Genomic DNA, 18,375 nt, shown 5'->3' on the forward strand with positions numbered 1-18,375 from the left:
TGGGAGCCTGGCTGACCCTAGCTCTGTAGCAACACGATGATGCCTTGGAGCAGCAGCATCATCTCCGACCTAGGGTGAAGCCAGAAGCATCCTAAACATCTTCTTCTAATACCCTGTCATGATGTTGGGCCCTGGGATCCTTGCCCGCATCTTGGATGCCTGCTATGTTCTAGTAACTCATAGACTTCACCTTGGACATGGGATCATCCTACAAACGTGTTCCACCTTTTGACAGTGCAACTAGACATTACCAGTCACAAAGTTCATGCTTGAGAGCTGCATAATTAAGTTAAAAAACAAAAACAAGCCCCCCAAAAATCAAACACGCGCACACACACACACCTTATAATGTTTTAAATAAGCTTACAATTTTGTGTTAAGCTACATTATAGCTATCTTTGGTGCATGGGCAACAGGTAGGAAACATCTGCATAGAGAAAATGTTGCCAGACACGAGGAACTTTTCCCTCTATTTTTAATTGTTTTGAGGTTAATAAGCTGTTGAGGGCTCAGCACATAAAGACACTAGCTGCCAAGCCTGATGATTTGATGCAATTTCCACATGGGAGAAAGAGAAGACGAACCCTCAAGTTGTCCTCCGACCTCCACAAGTATATCATGGCATGTGTGCATCAAACATAACTTCCCCACAGAGACATGCAAAACTAATAAACAGGGCTGGAGAGATGGCTCAGAGGTTAAGAGCACTGACTGCTCTTCCAGAGGTCCTGCGTTCAATTCCTAGCAACCACATGGTGGCTCACAGCCATCCGTGGTGCCCTCTTCTGATGTGTAGATGTACATAGAGGCAGGATGTTGTATTCATAATAAATAAATAAACCTTTAAAAAACTAATAAACAAACAAATAAATACAATTGTAAAAAAAGAGGGTCAGGAGATAGTGATAGACACCTTTAATCTCAGCACTCCGGGAGGCAGAGGCAAGCAGACTTCTGTGAGTTCCAGGCCAGCTGGTCTACAGAATGAGTTTCAGGACAGCCAAAGCTGCACAGAGAAACTGACTGGAAACCTGCCCCCATCTGACTAATGAGTTTTGACATTCCATGTGCCCAGACCCACCTCTCTCACCCACTGCAGAGTCTGAGGCAGAAGCAGGTACGTGCCCCCTCATCCCTGTCTCTCTGCTCTTCTCCTCCTAACCCAGGTAGCCCACTTGTTTTAGGTCAAAGAGGCCACTCAGACATGCCATGGCCCTAAGAGGGTTCACAGGAACTAGGAGGTTGAGTCCAAGAACATTTTAGGGAGACCTGAGGTGTCCTGGAGTCAACTCGGAGCCTGACGACAGTTAGAGGTAGCAAGCAAAGCCCATGGCCAAGTTTACCCAATGGAAGAGAAAGGTCAGCCATTTCTTGAGAAGGGAGCGCCAGCAACACCACACTTTGTTCCCTGTCTCTCCCTTTTCCTCAAGTGTGAAATCCACGTCTAGATGATAAGGCCTACTTATAGAAGCCATCTCCAAAAACAAAATTAGCTAATTGATGATGACTCATACTACTCAGAAGGCCTTCCAAAATCACACAAAGTGCATCAGGGACAAAATGGAAATGGTACCACTGAGGATTTGGGACCCTGAGCTGCCTGGCTGCACGGCCCAGGCCGAGGATAGCAAGAGCTTGGGTTTTCACACCACGGTACCCCCCATTTTCTTCTTGGATGGCACTGACCTTGATCAAGTAGGCTGGACTAGAGCCTGTGTGTGGGGTGTGTGTGTGCACGCATTTGTTCAAATCGCCTCCGAGAGTAGTCCATCTCGTCTGCTGAGGAGGTGGGGTACAGAGAGGCCCACCACCTCCCGCAAAGGATCTGGAGGGTGTAGGATTTGAATGCAGTGTGATCCTAAAGACAGCCACACAGCCAAGGCTCCAAGGAACTTCCTGCTCTGTCTCCAGGAAGGGCTCTCATAGACCGCTGGCTATGCTAAGGGTGCCAGCCCTATCTGGCACTGACTCTCACCCTGGCTGTGGTCTGCCTGCTGTTCCTACAGGGATGGAGGCGATGGCAGCCAGCACTTCCCTGCCTGACCCTGGTGACTTTGACCGGAATGTGCCTCGGATCTGTGGCGTATGCGGAGACCGAGCCACGGGCTTCCACTTCAATGCTATGACGTGTGAAGGCTGCAAAGGTTTCTTCAGGTGAGTCCCCTCTCCAGAGGGATGGGAAAGAGAGAAGCAAGCCTTTCCCTCAAGAGGACCCCTGTGCTTTTTGTAGAATGCAATGGCTCTCTCACTTACTCCAAGTGGCAGGGGCTTGATGAGGTTTTTTTTCTCTCTCTGCAGCCTCTCAGCTCCACCTGTATCCTCTGATCCCTCAGAAATTGCTTTCCTAAGGCAGATTTTCCTTTTCACTAGACCTTGACCTGCTGCACTGAGCCTCGTGTCTGCCCTTCAGAGTGAGCTTCCTCCTCGCTGAGGTTTGCAGCCTCCTCATTTAAAAGCCAGGCGTGTCTTTGGGGAAGCTGCAGAATTTGGCCCTTCTGCTTGCCTCTCCATCCAGTCTAAACTCTTATATGGAACAAAAGAGATGGCACCCCCGAAGGGTTATGGAACCTGATCTATGCCTTGGCCTGCTTTACCTAGGGGAACCAGCGGCTTCTGCCAGTCGTTGTCAGGGCTTTGCACCAATCCTGTTAGGTCAGTCAGGGCCAGTGTCTCCTCCAGTTTTCTGACGTGAGACTACGATTACAGGCACAGACAGCATGGGGACAATACTGAGAGAGTCCAGGGATGGTCTTACCCAAAGCCAGAGATGAGGATTAGAAAGGGGTAGGTGGTAAGAGAGGATTTGGGAAGCAGGGAGTTTGAAACTAGCATTCAACATATATTGGAAAGAGAACAGCCTGTAACTCTTTGGAAAAGAACCAGTGGCTGCAGGTGGGTAGATGGAAGATCAGGGCGTTGGGAGGAAAAGAAAGCGAATTGAGTTCGACCTGGCCATCTGAAGTGGTACAAAGTGGCATAGAGATCAAGTGAACCTGAATGCAGGTCCCTAGTGTGGGCCCTGCCTCCATAGCAGAGGCCTCGGGCTCACTGACTCTTACTCAGGAGCCATGGGTCAGTGTTCCACGTCCTGGAGCAATCTGATCTCTGTGCATTAGGGTTCCTATTGGTGCTAACTGCCTATTTGGCCTGGTGCAGGCTACCCCCTTGGCTGACTAGAAAACTACGCCCTAGGGAACCAGACCAACGATGTCACTGGCTATAGTCTTGAAGTCCCATCTGTCAGTCCCCATGGCTATATGAAGCCCACACTGCTGGAGAATGGGCCTTCCAGGTCTCAAATCCTTTGTACATGGTGTCACCTGGACTTTTCTGCCAGGGCAGGTGGGACAGCCACCTTCAGTGAGGTAAAGGGGAGTCTTGGTGCACAATGGGACCAACCCTGTCATAAAACTAAAGGATTGTTCATGTCATCAATTTAATATCCAACCTCATTTAATCATCCTGAACAAGCCTGTGTTCCAGCTAACCAACTCTACACATGTGCTGACATCTGGCCCCGATGCTGTGCAGTGTTGATCTGAGATCTGGTGAGATGATATATCAGAAAAGAGATTTGCAAAGTATAGAGTACAATGTGGCATATTACTTTGTAGCCACATAGGCCAACGCTGACACCCTTAGCTCTAATAAAAGATTCTGTAGCCATCTCTCAGACTCCTGGTAAGTTTTCTTTTGCTCACTCACTCACCAAATTTGAATGAACTTAAAGCCAGGAGCTGCCAAAGTTGGGACTCTCACTAAAGACCATCTGTCACCAATCTATAACCACAGCATTCCAACAGCTCCTGGAGCTGTTTTGTTCATTGATGGAGCCCCTCCCCAAATCACCTTGCCCTCCCTATCTGCCTTCCTCCCCACCCCAACCCATCTGTGGAAAATGGGGCCCTTTGATGGCTACTGGATTGATCATGAGATAGTAAAGGCCGGTTTCTCACTAGAGGAACTCTAACTCTGATATGTTTGTGACTGACGCTCCCAGAGAGACGGATGTGTTTTCCCATGGCTTAGGCTTGAAGTCTGAATAAATTCATATATATATACAGTTGAGACTCGTTGTGTATGAGTCCCATATTTGAAATTGTTCCCAGCTGCTAAAACTTACCAGAATCACCCCTTGCCACACCTTGGTTGTCATTTATGGATGGCGCAGGGCTGTGCCAGGCTGAGTCATCTGGATGGATGCACACGCTCTCAGAAAAGCTGAGCCAGGACACTGTGCTGCCTTTGCTGGAGCCCTGACTCTTTAAACAAGAGTCTTTGTAGTTTTGTCTTCCCCACCCCAGAGATGCCGAACCTTAGACTTGGAGGGCACACTCGGCAAGTGCTCTACCAATAGTTTCTTCTCTAGTCTAGTCACAGTGTTCTTTGTTTTTTAGAGCGGCTTGATTTTTTTAAAACATTTATTTAACTTATTTATTTTATGTGCATTGGTGTGAAGGTGTCAGATTCCCTGGAACTAGAGTTACAGACAGTTGTGAGCTGCCATGTGGGCACTGGGAATTGAACCCATGTCCTCTAGGAGAGCAGTCAATGCTCTTACCTGCTGAGCCGTCTCTCCTGCCCCCATAGTGTTCTTTTAGCCGTCGGCTGACTTACTGCTATGCCACCGTTTGTTGTTATTATTGAGGGGTTTGCAGGGGCGGGGGTTACAGTCATTGGCTTTGTTACTTAAAATGGTTCCTAAGTTTAGCACTAAAGTGTTGTGTACTGTTAAATTCAAGAAGCCATAGTGTGCCTTCTGGAGAAACTGTATGTGTGTGGTCAGCTTAATTCCCTCTGTGAGCAAGCAGCATGTTAGTGGCTCATTGCTAATAACCCAACACTGAATTTCAAACAAGAAGACTGTAGAGAGAAAACATGCATAAATCAAGGTGATGGAAAATGTTGTAACTCAAGGCTCACAGGAGCTTTCCCCTATATTTCTCCCAGGAGACAATTCAGCATTCAGGACTCCAGTGTTCACAGTGATGTTAGAGAAAGATCACGTGTCCTGGAGTAACAAGAATCGGCTACATCTACATCCTTTTTCCTTTCTGGATTCTCCTGCCACCTTCTTGGCCTTATTTGACTCATTTAAATTTCACTTGGGATTTTTCCAGTTCAGTCCAGTTCAGATAATTGCTTGAGTACTCCATAGTCACATATCTGTTTCTACTCCAAGAGGCAGCTGGTACTGTCTCCTTCTCAGACCCTACCTCCTTGGTACTACAGAGATGCATGTGGCAAGTTACAGCTCTTCAGAAGCTTCCTCTACCCCATCATGGCAGCTATGGGCAAGATTTTTGCTCACAGGCTACTCCCCAAGCCCAGGGATTGGTTGTCCTCTTCGACCATTACTGTTTACTTTGACTTCTAACTGCCAAGATAATAGTTTTGATGAGCCCAGGAAGTCTAAGACTTACTCAAGTGCAAGGGCCATGGTTTAGTTGACCTGTAGTCAAGAGTTAGAGTCCAGTGCTGGCCAGTTCCTCCTATAGACCATTCCACGTTCTATGTGCTTCCTACATGGATATCAGAGATGGTCTCTACAGTGTAAACTAAACGCCCACAAAGCTGAGTGTGTGGATGTCCAAAGCTTCTCAACTGTGTATTAATAAGCAGAGCCCAAGTAAGAAAGTGCCAGAAGGAGACCATATAGAGAGCTACCTCGTAGATCCATAATGATCTATGGATGAGTGTGGATGAATTTCTGATGATGAATGACTATGTATAAGGTTTAATGTAAATGGAAAGGCATAAAGATGCAGAAGAATGACCCGGGGACCCTCTGATGAAGAGATTGAGGTTGATGAGGAAATTAAGAGGGAGTCCTAGAAACTAGATTAACAGTTCATTCATTTGTCTCTTTTTTTCCTTCCGCTACCCTATTAATATCTGTTAACGAAAAGCTTGAAGGCTGGAGTGCTTGCATATCTTGTCTGAGGCCTTAGATTGAACCCTGATACTGTAATCAAACAAAAAGGCTCTGTAAAGCCCAGAGCTGTCAGTTCCAAGACAGAAAAAAAAAAAGAAAAAAACAACAACAGCCACATGAAGAAATGTTTTCATTTGCTAGCCCCAAGGTCCTCAGTGGCCTTGTTAATTATGGGTTCCCAGAGTACAGGGAGTGAAAGGCAGGCTAGTGAGAATCCAGGAACAAGAGAGATGTTCTGCTTTCAGGAAGATGGCTCATCTGGTATTTATAGCTCTTCTAAGAATTTGTTGCGCAGGAAGCAGAGAAATGGGGAAATGTCCAGCTGATTTACACACAGAGTACTTAAAGTGAAGAGGAAAGACGGGAGGAGAGACCTCCCGGGGCCTTCTGTGGCACAAGTAAGTGGCTCACTAGATAGTCATTGCTGCTGAGGAGACTTTGTCCAGGGCAGCTGTCCCTCTGCCCTCTACAGGGTGAGGAAGGAAGACTGTCACTGTGGTTGTTGATAGATGGCCCAAGAGTAGTGTGCTTAGAGACAGGAGGCCAGAGCATGGAAGCAAAGGGCAGTGGGATTGTGAAGAAAAACATATATATCCATATGTGGATATATGGATATATGTATATATGTATTTCCATTTCTGTTTGGGTTTTGTGTTTATATCTTTAAGAAATGGTGATCTAATCTGAGCTATTTGCAAGAATTCACTCTCAGTATACACCCTAGGGCTCCTCTCTATGCATAAGAAAAACAGAGCTGGAGGATGGTGTGACCAGGGTTACCCACACTTCCAACACATACAGCGAGGGACTACCAATGATCCAGTCTTTTTCATCCCAGAGGAGTCCTTCAGCCAGCCTCTGCTTCTGCTCCTGGGTGCTGGGCAGGCTTGTGTTTGCTGCTCTGTTTTGAACTGAAAGGTGATAGATTCATGATGAAGAGCTTAGAGTGTAAGAAGGCCAGGAGCTTTGGAATCCAAGAAATCTTAATTAGATTGCACTGTCTCCCTTGTTAACTACGGGGCTGTAAGCAAGCTTTTTTACTTCCCTACACCTCCTGGAAGTGCTTGTAGAATAAAGATGATATGTATTCCTCAAAAGGACTAAGAGTTGGAGATAAATGAGACGCTGGTGGGGAGGCACCTGGTGATGGCAGCTGACATTGTTCCCTTGAAATGTCTCACTTTCTAAGAACAGATAGTGGTTTCCTCTCTGTACTGTGTTGACTTGGATGTGTGTGAGTATGTCTTAGGAGGGGTCTCTGGGGGAAAAAGCCTCAGGATAGAAAGAATTAAACAATAAACATCAGATGAAAAAGGAAAGCTGAGCCAATTGACCCCAGGGGGCCTTCCAGGCGTCAGTCAAAGATCCCTCGAACTGTCTGTGGTGACTGTCATGGCTGTGGCAGTGCAGCAATGCTTTGGCCCTCTGCTGTCTGCTGAATACCAAGCTCCTGAAGAGTGAGTGTGAGGCATGATGTCAGCTTCCAGGGCCTCAGGGTCTCATGGAAGCAGGAGAGATTGACAGCCTTCAGTCTCCCTCGGCATTCCCTCCTACTGCCGCTCCCTGGCAGCTTCCCTCTGTCCTCTTCATCTGGCCGTGTATTCTTTCCCGTGATTTATTTAATCCTAACAACAACCCTGCCTGTTGCTTCCACTTTTGAGATGTGGAAGCTGAGGTATGGGAGGTTAACTAACTTGACCAAGGTTGTATATATTAATAGTAAACCCTAATAGATCAACCAAACCAAAGACTGTATTTAGTTTTTTGTTTTGTTTTGTTTTTTGGTTTTACGAGACAGGGTTTCTCTGTATTGTTTTGGAGGCTGTCGGTCCAGCCTGGCCTCAAATTCACAGAGATCCACCTGCCTCTGCCTCCCGAGTGCTGGGATTAAAGTTGTGAGCCACCACCGCCCAGCTAGTTTTTCGTTTTAAATGGTTGTGTTGGATACATACTTTTAGAATTATTACTAAACATGTTCTCTAAGACACCAGTTTGCTGAATGTAGTGACACACACTTGTCACTGTAGCACTTGGGAGATGGAGGCAGGAAGATCAGAAGTTCAAGGCAGACCTCAGCTACAAAGCAAGTTTGAGGCTAGCCTAGGCTACTTGAGACCCTGTCTCAAAAAGAAACAACAAAACAAAAACCTCAAAGAGCAAAAACAACCCAAAAAGCAAATAGTTCATAAGAACACATAAACAAACTTCAAGACTCCTACTCCACGCACTTCTCAGCCCCCATTTCTTCCTGGGAGAGATTAATACCATCAGTTCCTTCTACTCATTCTGAATTCTTTGTATGAACGTCTCTGTGTCCATGTGTATGTCCGTGTGTGTATCCGTGTGTGTGTGTGTGTGTGTGTGTGTGTGTGTGTGTGTCCATGTCCGTGTGTGTCTGTGTGTGTGTGTGGCCATGTCATTTATGTGCATGCACACCAGTACACATGTAAATGGATGACACTACCACCATCTCTGTATCTTTATCTGCTAGAGCCCGTTCCCTTTTCTGACCGACTTTCCCTGGTCATATAGCATGCGGAAGTCCTGGGATGTAACGACGTCTATAACGGATGTCAGGCTTGGTTTTTCACACTCCTGATCTACCCACAGGATAAATCCATAGCCTAGGTATTTAGGGTCTCCATGCCCGCCAGAAAGCCCGCGCTGTGGTCTTAATCAATGTTAACCTTCCTTAGAGTTTTATTGGGCATCTGCTGAGAACCCATTGGTATTGCTACAAATGTCATTATCAAGTGACATTAGACATTAAAACGCTCCAGCTTTACAGGGCTCTATTTGGCAAAGAGAACTGGTTTGTATTTAAGGTACACAATATCATCTAGATAGATAGATAGATAGATATCTCTATCATCTATCTCAATCATCTATCTCTGTCATCTATCTCTGTCATCTATCTCTATGATTATCATCTATCTCAATCATCAGTCTCTATCATCTATCTATCATTTCTCTATCTGTCTTTCACATACACACACCCCATACTCTGAGGTGATCACAACTATCAACCTAGATAATATGTCTCTGATCTCACACTGATCTCACGCTGATCGCCCCTATCAAGGACTCCATGCAGTTCCTGTGTCCTGCCAGGCACTGAGATCTCTAAAACTTCACCACAGACAGAACTCAGAGGGCACCTGACACCATGCCCCTGGCAGAAGTCACCCACTTGCCAGCCTGAGGCCCTAGCCCCTGGCACTTGATGGTTTTGTCAACTCCTTGTCTCGTCCATGTTTTGATGAATTCGTCTCTGGCAGAACTGCTCAATGTCCTCTATAACCCCTGGCTTTCTAGAAACTGCCTCTATATTTAGCCCAGTTGCACCACCCTTGGTCCCCTTCCTGAACTAGGATATAATTGCCAGTCAGCCAGAGAATGACAGGGTTCAGACTTAGAAACAGCAGAGAGAGGCACTGGGCTCCCGTGGAATGAGAAGGCTCTTGTTTCTCAAAACCAAACTGGCTCATAGGCAATTAGCTTTGGGAGGAAGGCAGGGTAGGGTGTGGGGCTTTAGGACAAAGCCCGGGGCCAGGGCTGGGCAGTATGGCTGCCCTGACTCCTTGTGGGCAGATACTAGATGGCAACCACATGTTGAAGTGCCCTTAGAAGGTGGGAGGACAGAATAAATTGGTCTCCAAGTCAGAAGGGCCTATGGTCCAGCTAACATCCATATAAAAAGACAGACCAAACAGGCCAGTTCCGGATCTGCTCCTGGTTCTGAGAATGAGCCAGTCAGTGACCAGCCAGTGGTGACCAGCCAGCGACTAGCCAGTGAACTTGCTGTCGTTCCTAGAGTATGCAATCAAAAGCTTGTCTTCCCAGACACCATTCCTTTCCCCTGGCTACATATTTAAAGAAACTCAGGAAGAGCTAGGTACCATACCTTAAAATAACAATTTTAATTTAAAAGCTTTACAAATTTACAGAACACTCCTTGCATTTTGAAAACTGACGACACCGCAATATAACCAGTTCCTTCAGCTTCCTGCCTCTAGGACCTCCTGCCTGGTGTTTGGGGAGCTCTCTGTCCCACCAGAGACTTGGTTTGCCACGCCACTGCGAAGGGCACACATAGGAGTGTTTGGTACCCACGGTCCACATGGAGGGTTCACAGCAAGGACTCCTAAGCCAGACAAGACGGTGGGCGGAGAAGGGAGCGGCCCCACTAAGACCTGGATGAAATGCCTGGTTGTGAACAAAAAGGAAATGAGAATTTGCTCCGAATTAGAAACATCTGGTCTTTGAGGAGGTTTAGAGAGTCGTGGGCATTTGTGGTAACAGGTGAAGCCTCAAGAACCACGGCAGGAAGGAGAGGAAAGAGGACGGGAGGACACATGACTCCTATCCTAGAATAGACCAATGTGGCTATGATGATCTCATTCCTGGGTAACCCTGACGGCACCAAATTGCTTTTGTATTTTGCTGTCCCCTAGGAAAAGACTATTCCTACAGTAGAGATATAAAGGCAAAAGCTGAAAGCTTCTTGTCCCCAAAAAGGTGGACACCATTCAGTCTCTTCCTGAGCATTCACAGGACAGACAGGGTAGCCTAAACTTAGGGCCACACCACCCCTAACAGCCTGGCACTACCTATTGTCATTACAACCCTAGCTCTGCTGTTGCCCTCTTGGGTATGAAATGCCATCAATTGAGGCTACCAGAGCCAAAGTTCAAAGCCAACAGATAGCCCTTCATCCTGGGCTCGTCTGGCCTTGAGCTATGCTGAGTCTGAGTCTGTTTGGCTGAGGACTCAACTTTATTGAGCACTTTGAGTTTCTAGGATTGAAAGCTGTCCAAGGAGCTAAAAGCTGATCCCTGGACCCTGCGATTCTCAGATCTGAAGCCTTCATAGTTGCTAGCCTCAGGGACCCCCGTCTATTAAGTGAGGCCGTCATACACAGGGTCTGTAACTATTCGTAGTGGCTGGGGAGTCTCACTCTTGTGTCTTTCCCCCATCCATGGGCCAGACAGGCTGGTTGCTGAGGACTGTGGTAGTCTTAATCCCCATGTTCCAGTGAATGTGAACTGCTAGTCTTTGGTTAGTATCCCTAACTTGGGGCAGGGCTCAGGGTCGCTGAGAGTGGCCCGATAGAATGGAAAGTGGACATCAAAGGGCCTTGTAGCCAGGTCTCCATAGTTACGGTCCCTGAAGGCTGTTCTTAGGCAGGGCTAAGAGGTCAGTGACTCAGTGCAGAATTGTGCCCTCTTGCCAGACGGAGCATGAAGCGGAAGGCACTGTTCACCTGTCCCTTCAATGGAGACTGCCGAATCACCAAAGACAACCGTCGACACTGCCAGGCCTGCCGGCTCAAACGCTGTGTGGACATCGGCATGATGAAAGAATGTGAGTGCCAGGAGACAGATGGGAGTGGGGGCTTAACTGCAGTCACAAAAATGCTGTGGTCACTGCCATTCGGGTTTCTCCACCGAGGTCTGCCTCTACCTACTGTAGCCCCAAGGATCCCGGACCGGGGGAAAGGGTGTGGGTGAAGCTACGCTGTTGTGGCTGTAGTTTAGAATATTTCAAGGAGCTGTGTTTAAAGAGAGAACCCATAGAATTCAGCAGATGCTGGGGAAGGGCTCGTCTGTGCCACCTGGGCTGGAGCATGAGCCCTGGTCCTCACAGAAGCCTTTGTTCCCTTTCAACAGTGCTGTCAGCATTTACACCCAGACCCCAAACCCTGGCTCTAGGACGGGGTCCCTGCCTTGCTAAGCTGTGGGCCTGCAGTCACCCTGTGAAGCTCTTTGGGTTATAGGAATGTGAGGAAAGAGGAAGAGAAGAAAAACCAGGAAGACGTGTCAGGAGCGGATGGAAGTCATAGACCAGGACTTAGGATGAGAGGGAAATAAAATGCACTCTTTCGAGAAGCAAAACAGAAAGTCACCTTGGCCCTCCTTCTAGGGCCTTCAACTAAGGATCCTCAGTCCTGATCCCAGCTCCCAGCCAACACTGGTAGCCCTGGAAGGAGTTTCCAGACCTCAGTTGCTGTTCATACCACAGGAACATGCAGGTCTGGACACGCCAAGGCTGCTACCTAGTCACTGCCCAACCCCACCTCCTGTGTTTATACTGGAGAGTGAGACGCCGCCGAAGCCCAAAGCTGGCTAGGTGTTCTCAGACATTCTTAATGGGGCCTGTCCTGTGCCGCGTGCTCAAGTGAGCACACGGAAGTGGCCTGCCTCTGTGGAACAGAGTACCCCTTCGGAGAAGGTTCCGTAGTGTCCTAAGGTTCCTGCCATCCAAGAATGACTCCGGGTTCCATTGTTGGGGTTCAGTAAGATGCTGTTGCTTACACTTGAAGATCCTCTCAGACTCAGAAAGGACAAAATGTCAGGAACAAGATCCAAAAAGCACGCTGGTGGTGATCTGGGACTACGGCTCAACCCAGGTCCCTTTCTAGACACTCCCAGGAGCCCCACAAGAAGCAAACCAGCCCTCCCCATACGTGCTATCACACGAGGGTGCCAGCCAGCCAGGAGTGGATAGCCTCCTTCAGAGCAGCTTGGGTCTCATCTTTGTTGTCCACGGCTCCCAGAAGAGAGGGATGGGAGCTCCAACGAGAACGGAACCAGCTCTCACTGCTCTGGAAGGAAGTTGTTCCCAAGAGATGCAGCTCCTGTCTTGGGTCACCCAGCTTTGCACATCGAGGCTTCAAGTCCCTGGCTTAGAACCCTCCAGAGCCAACCCCCTGCAGTGGCTTTTGTCCCTCCCCATCCTGCCCCCCCCCCCCCGACATTCAAGTATCTCACTGTTTTCAAACTACTAGGAGAGACTAGGAACTACTCAGCCTTCCTTCTAGCTGGATCAGGACGCTGGCCCTCCATAGGAGAGCAGGGGAAGGCGAGGCATCTAGAGCACACATTTTCCTCTTAAATTTGCAGAACAACCCCTAAGCATGCGAATACTACTTTTTTTTTAGCAGCTAAGAAAAGTCAAGAGAATTAAGCTATTATGCCTCTGAACTAAGTGATATATGCATCTATTCTGCCCTAGGTCTGGCCTATGGGCTCCACCTAGGGAAACCCCGTAGGCACTGGCAGAGAGTCAGCCCTTGTTGCATCCCTACACTCTGCCTGGAGCCCTAAGGAATAGACTGAAGAGAGCTTTGTTCCTCTTAAGACCCCTTTCCTCTGTCTTCAAGTTCTAGACAGTTCTTATCTGAAGTTTGTTTCTTATTCTCATTGCTTTTGAGATAGGGTCTGCTTCAGGGTCTTGACTGTGGAGTTGAGTTCTTGCATCTTGCTACATCTGTCCTACCCAGAACCACCCCCTTGTTATAACGTCAATGTTTTCATAGATGTGTATCTTTCCTCTCCAGTTTCCTTACGTTTGCATGGCACCGGGGACATAGGAGGTGCTCAGTGAACCTGTAGAATGAATATCAGCTCTCCACGTGCTATTATCTCTAGATCCTCATCAACCTACAGGGATGAGTAAGCGGAGCCTAACTCTGATCTTGTCTGAGTCATTCATTTGTGGGGAAAAGTTATGTCCTCTCTCTTGATGTTCTGAAGTCACTAGTGACATATTCACGTTTCAAAACTGTTCACGTTTGCAGATCTTGACTTTCCAACTCGAGTCTAGACATTGTTGGACAGGAAACATTTTACATGCAAATAACTTATGCAAAGCTTATTTCATGTCCCCCAAGGGATTTGCAAGGAAGTGGAGGCTGTACCGGCTTGCCTCAGCCAACCAGTGATGTTCAATCTCATCCACTGCAGAGTTCCCCAGGACCCCGTTACTAGGCCACTGGCTTCACTTCAAAAGAGCATCTTCGAACCAGTAGTAGTAGCATCTAAGTATCAACTCACCAAGAAAATTATTTTTAAAATTCCCAAGAGGTTACTAAGCCCTTTAAGCTAATTATTTCACAGATCACACAGCGTATTCGTGAATGTGTGAACAAGGTCCCTAATCAGTGTTGCTTCCTGGAAGCTCTGGATAGGAACCAGAGTCTCAGATTTCACCAGTCATCCTCAGGCAGAGAGGCCTGGCTGCTATTCAACACAAGCATTGGGAAGAAAGGTGTTAAAGGTTAGCCTTGAACTTTAAAGTATTTGTTTGTTTGTTTGTTTAAGCCGGGGCATGTGTCATAGAATACTTGTGGAGGTCGGAGGACAACTTGCGGGAGTCCGTTCTCTCCTTCCACAAGGTGGGCCCAAGCATTCAGCTCAAGTGGCCGGGCTTGGCAAGCAAGCACCCTCCCGACCGACTTTTCCCATTGAATCACGACGCTTGTCTCTGAAGTTAATTTTGAATCTTTATTGTCTTCTTCAAGTAAATCACTGACAAATATGGTTCCATTAGTTGTTCACACTCTTTAGCTTTCCTCGGGACAGTTTGTGTCAGGACTCCATGTCTAAGAGAGTCTCACTGAGCAGTTATATTATAGTTTGATATAATCAGGAAGAGATGGACTTGTGGGCATGACCATGCATTCCAGAACCAGGCTGCCTAAGTCTGAATGTTGGCTCTACTGTGTTACCCTGAGCAAGCTACACAACCTCTCTGCGCTTCATTTTCCTCTTCTACGAAGATATTTACCTTAGAGGATTGTTATAGTGAGCCAATGTACAAAAGGCCCTCTTTATTTTTGGTTTTTCGAGACAGAGTTTCTCTGTTTAACAGCTCTGGCTCTCCTGGAACTTGCTTTGTAGACCAGGCTGGCCACGAACTCACAAAGATCCTCCTTCCTCTGCCTCCAGAATGCTGGAGTTAAAGGGCATGTGCCACCACCGCCTGGCCCAAAAGGTACTTATAACTATGCTAGATACATTAAAAAATAATAATAACAATAAGTCACCATTATTCTTACCTTCATGTAATGCCAAACTTTGATCACCAGAAATTCTAGGTCCCAAAAGATCAAAAGTAATCCTAAGGCCTGATGTGGTGGCCCTTACCCAACACTTCGGAGGCAGAAACAGATGGATCCCTGAGTTTGAGACCAGCCTGGTCTACATAGTAAGTTCTAGGACAGCCCGAGACACATAATGAGACCCTGCCAAAACAAAACAACAAAATGGCACATGGGACTGGGACCATGGCTCAGTGGATAAGAGCAGTGATGGCTCTTCCAGAGGATCTGGGTTTGATTCCCAGCACCCACAAGGCAGCTCACAACCATCTGTAACGCCAGTTCCAGAGGATCTGATGCCCTCTTCTGGCCTCTACAGACACCAGACATACATATAGTACACGATGCAGGCAATACACTCCTAAAAATAAAATAAAGTACATTTAAAAGAGAAAGAATGCCGTACCACTAGAGGCAAGCAACAATAAGCAGAGCCAACACATACACAAAACTTAGCAGAGGTGTCTACAACACATACACAAAACTTAGCAGAGGTGTCTACAACACATACACAAAACTTAGCAGAGGTGTCTACAACACATACACAAAACTTAGCAGAGGTGTCTACAGAAGCTGTGCCAAATTCCACAAAGACCCCAAAGCAACAACTCTGGGGTATCCCTGAGCCTGCAGAGTTTGAAGGCATCATCTGAGAAAAGCTTGTGGTTGTTCGGGTAGTCCCTTACAGATCAGTCTGACTTGGAAGTGTTTCAATCACAATTATGTAATCCTCAGTGCCTGTGAAAATGATTTACATGGTAGACACACTCCATACAGATATACTTGATAGTTGGTGTCACACTATGTGGCAAGTTCCATGGTAGGAACACCCCCAGCTCCCCGACTAGCCTCTGTAAGGGGACACAAGATTTGTAAGCCATAGCCCTCATTCTTGGGCATCCTTTTTTTTTTAATAATTTAACTTTATTTTATGTGCATTGTCATAAAGGTGTCAGATCCCCTGGAACTGTAGACACAGTTATAAGGTGCCATGTGGGTGCTGGGAATTGAACATGGGTCCTCTGGAAGAGCAGCCTGTGCACTTAACTTAAGTTTCTCTGTCAACATTTATTAAAACCTGTAGCTATGAGTCTCAAAGAGTGGGAGACTCGGGTGCCAATGTGGGAACAAGAGCTCAGAGCAGATCAGGGAAATCAAGAAAGGCTTCATGGGAGAGAGGGCAAAGAGCTGGCCACTCAGAAAAGAATAGACTCTGTCAGCAATGCCGACATGCCTACAACAAACAGAAGCTGTGTCCAAGGACGCTGAGAAACGAGGTTGGAAAGAGTTAAGCCAGATCATGAAAGGCCTTGACTTCAATTTGGTCCTGGCAAGCAGGGAAGATGCAGAAGTTTCTAAGCAGGAGAATAGCATCACAGCATCCTGGGAGGGCTACCAAAATCGGCCAGGCTGATCAACATGCCTGCGGACGCCCACAGTGAGACGGGAAGAGCCCTGCCTCTGCAGCTCCCATCTCTCACACTGCCCACTGGTCACATGGGCTGGAGAAAGGGACCGCCTGCCTGACCGTGGTTCACAGGCCGTGACCTTCGGCCCTTCCCATCCTCCCCAGGTGCTCCTAGCACCTCTTCCCCCAACCCCACCTGACCTCGTAGGGGTTGAGCAGACACCCTCTGTGGGAGGAGGGCTGGCAGCTCTTTGGGCAGATGAGTCAGCCGCCTGGGCGTGGCATCATTCCAGCACTGTTCTTTGGGCTGTGTACCTTGGTTGTGGGAAGATGGCACCATCTTTCTCAAAGGCTTCCTCAAATGCCTGTGGCTTCACTCTCCACCCCTGCCCACCATAGATTCTTCCTCAGCCCCCATCGGCTTCTCTCATTCTCCTCCTCCACGGTGGGCTGGGGTCAGTGGACTGTTCTTGAAGCACAGAACCCATGCTCTCTCTGGTTCTGGTTCGTTCCCCTGTTCTTGTGAAACTCCACACTTCTGTGGGCAGATGCCCTGGCAGCTTGAGCACAGAGCAAGTAGCTACAGGCTGGGGCCCTGGTGCCCACTCCTAACAGCAGGCTCGGCAAGCCCTGGCCAGGCGGTCTGTTTGCCTGCCTGCTGTGCCAGGCATCCCTGCTCCCGCCTGTCCGTGCAGGCAGCTGCCCCAACACAGGGTGGCAGGCGCCACTGCAGAAGCCCCTGTATCAGCCTACAGGTGACAAAGGATCTCCCATGGCTAGTTATCTACCGCCAACCGGAAGGAGTGCCGCCCAGACCCAGACTATGAGGCTCCAGTTTCCAGGGATTCCAAGAGGACTCAAAACATTCCTTGAGCAGAAGCCCCAAGCTTAGCCAAACTGAAAGGCGGAGATGTTGTCATGCAGAGAAGCGAGGGAACAAAGACTTTGCATGTTGTTTAGAGTGGACCAGACGGCTGAGTTCCACATCAGGAAATGAGAATGTGGAAATGGCTGCTTTGAGGGGGTCTTCTCAGCATTCCTTAGCGTCCAACACAGGGAAGGCCACACGGTCATGGACCATGAGGCACGGGCCAGGAGTAACATGTGGCTTTGTGCCAGGCACACATCCAGTTCTCAAAACAGGTAGTCTTTTGGGGGTGTTTTCTCCTACTCCTCCTCTCTTCCTTCCTTCCCCTCCTCTCCAATAAGGAGACCTTGGAAGAAACCATATGTTCCAAACTGAAGGAGATTAAAAGCCTGGAAAGTCTGCCATCCCCCCCCCACTCCCCGAGGTCCCACAACTTGTCCTTGAGAATCTAGACTTCCGATTACCAGACAAATCTCCACTCCTCCCACATACACCTGCCTTTTCACTGTAGAAAACCCAGTTTCCATCATGTCATGGTGTGGGAGCTAACATGGCCGCTGGACCCCACAGAGCCCCCGCTGCCCCACCTCCCACCCCCATGTAAGGAGCTGACCAGCCCCTACCATACCAGTTCTTTTGTTAATGGAGGAAGTGTTCCTGGAGGAATTTGGGGCCATCTCTCAGGACTCCCTTTCTTGCCCCCACAGTCATCCTGACAGACGAGGAGGTGCAGCGTAAACGGGAGATGATTATGAAGCGCAAGGAGGAAGAGGCCTTGAAGGACAGCCTGAGGCCCAAGCTATCCGAGGAGCAGCAGCGCATCATAACCATCCTGCTGGATGCCCACCACAAGACCTACGACCCCACCTATGCTGACTTCAAGGATTTCCGGGTTTGTCTGCTGGCCCAGGGCTTGAGAATCAGATAATAGCCTAGGCCTGGGGAGCAGGGATGGAGGGTCAGGGAGGATCTGGGACGGTATGGACGCCACGCCGTCCGCTGTGAGCCCTTCTTGCAGACCTTCCCTGGAGCCTTTGTTCTCAGAGGCAGGAGAATGGCCCCCAAATAGGAACCTCTGAGAACCCCTCTTTGCCTTCCAGCCCCCAGTTCGCATGAATGGGAGTCAAGGAAGCTATCCTGCAAGGCCCACACTCAGCTTCTCTGGGGATTCCTCCTCCTCCAGCTCTGATCCGTACACCACCTCACTGGGTAAGGAGCCCTTCGACCGAGCAAGCTGGGGGAAGGGACAGAAATCTCCCATTTGCATGCGGTGTGTGGGATAC

At 48.3% G+C, this 18,375-nt stretch overlaps 1 protein-coding gene across 2 annotated transcripts in view; it reads left to right on the forward strand.

Moving 5' to 3' along the window:
* Vdr (vitamin D receptor) overlaps positions 1 to 18,375 on the forward strand; it is a 52,770-nt gene that overhangs the window by 19,783 nt on the left and 14,612 nt on the right. For both annotated transcript variants that reach the window (XM_005067160.4, XM_040753894.1), the window contains 4 exons: positions 2,007 to 2,154; positions 11,169 to 11,299; positions 17,800 to 17,984; positions 18,193 to 18,301. In XM_005067160.4, coding sequence (XP_005067217.1) covers positions 2,009 to 2,154; positions 11,169 to 11,299; positions 17,800 to 17,984; positions 18,193 to 18,301 — 571 coding nt within the window. In that variant the 5' untranslated portion in view covers positions 2,007 to 2,008. The remainder of the gene's footprint in view (positions 1 to 2,006; positions 2,155 to 11,168; positions 11,300 to 17,799; positions 17,985 to 18,192; positions 18,302 to 18,375) is intronic.

Source organism: Mesocricetus auratus, unplaced genomic scaffold (genome assembly GCF_017639785.1).
Source record: "Mesocricetus auratus isolate SY011 unplaced genomic scaffold, BCM_Maur_2.0 Super-Scaffold_100010, whole genome shotgun sequence".
Lineage (NCBI taxonomy): Eukaryota > Metazoa > Chordata > Mammalia > Rodentia > Cricetidae > Mesocricetus > Mesocricetus auratus.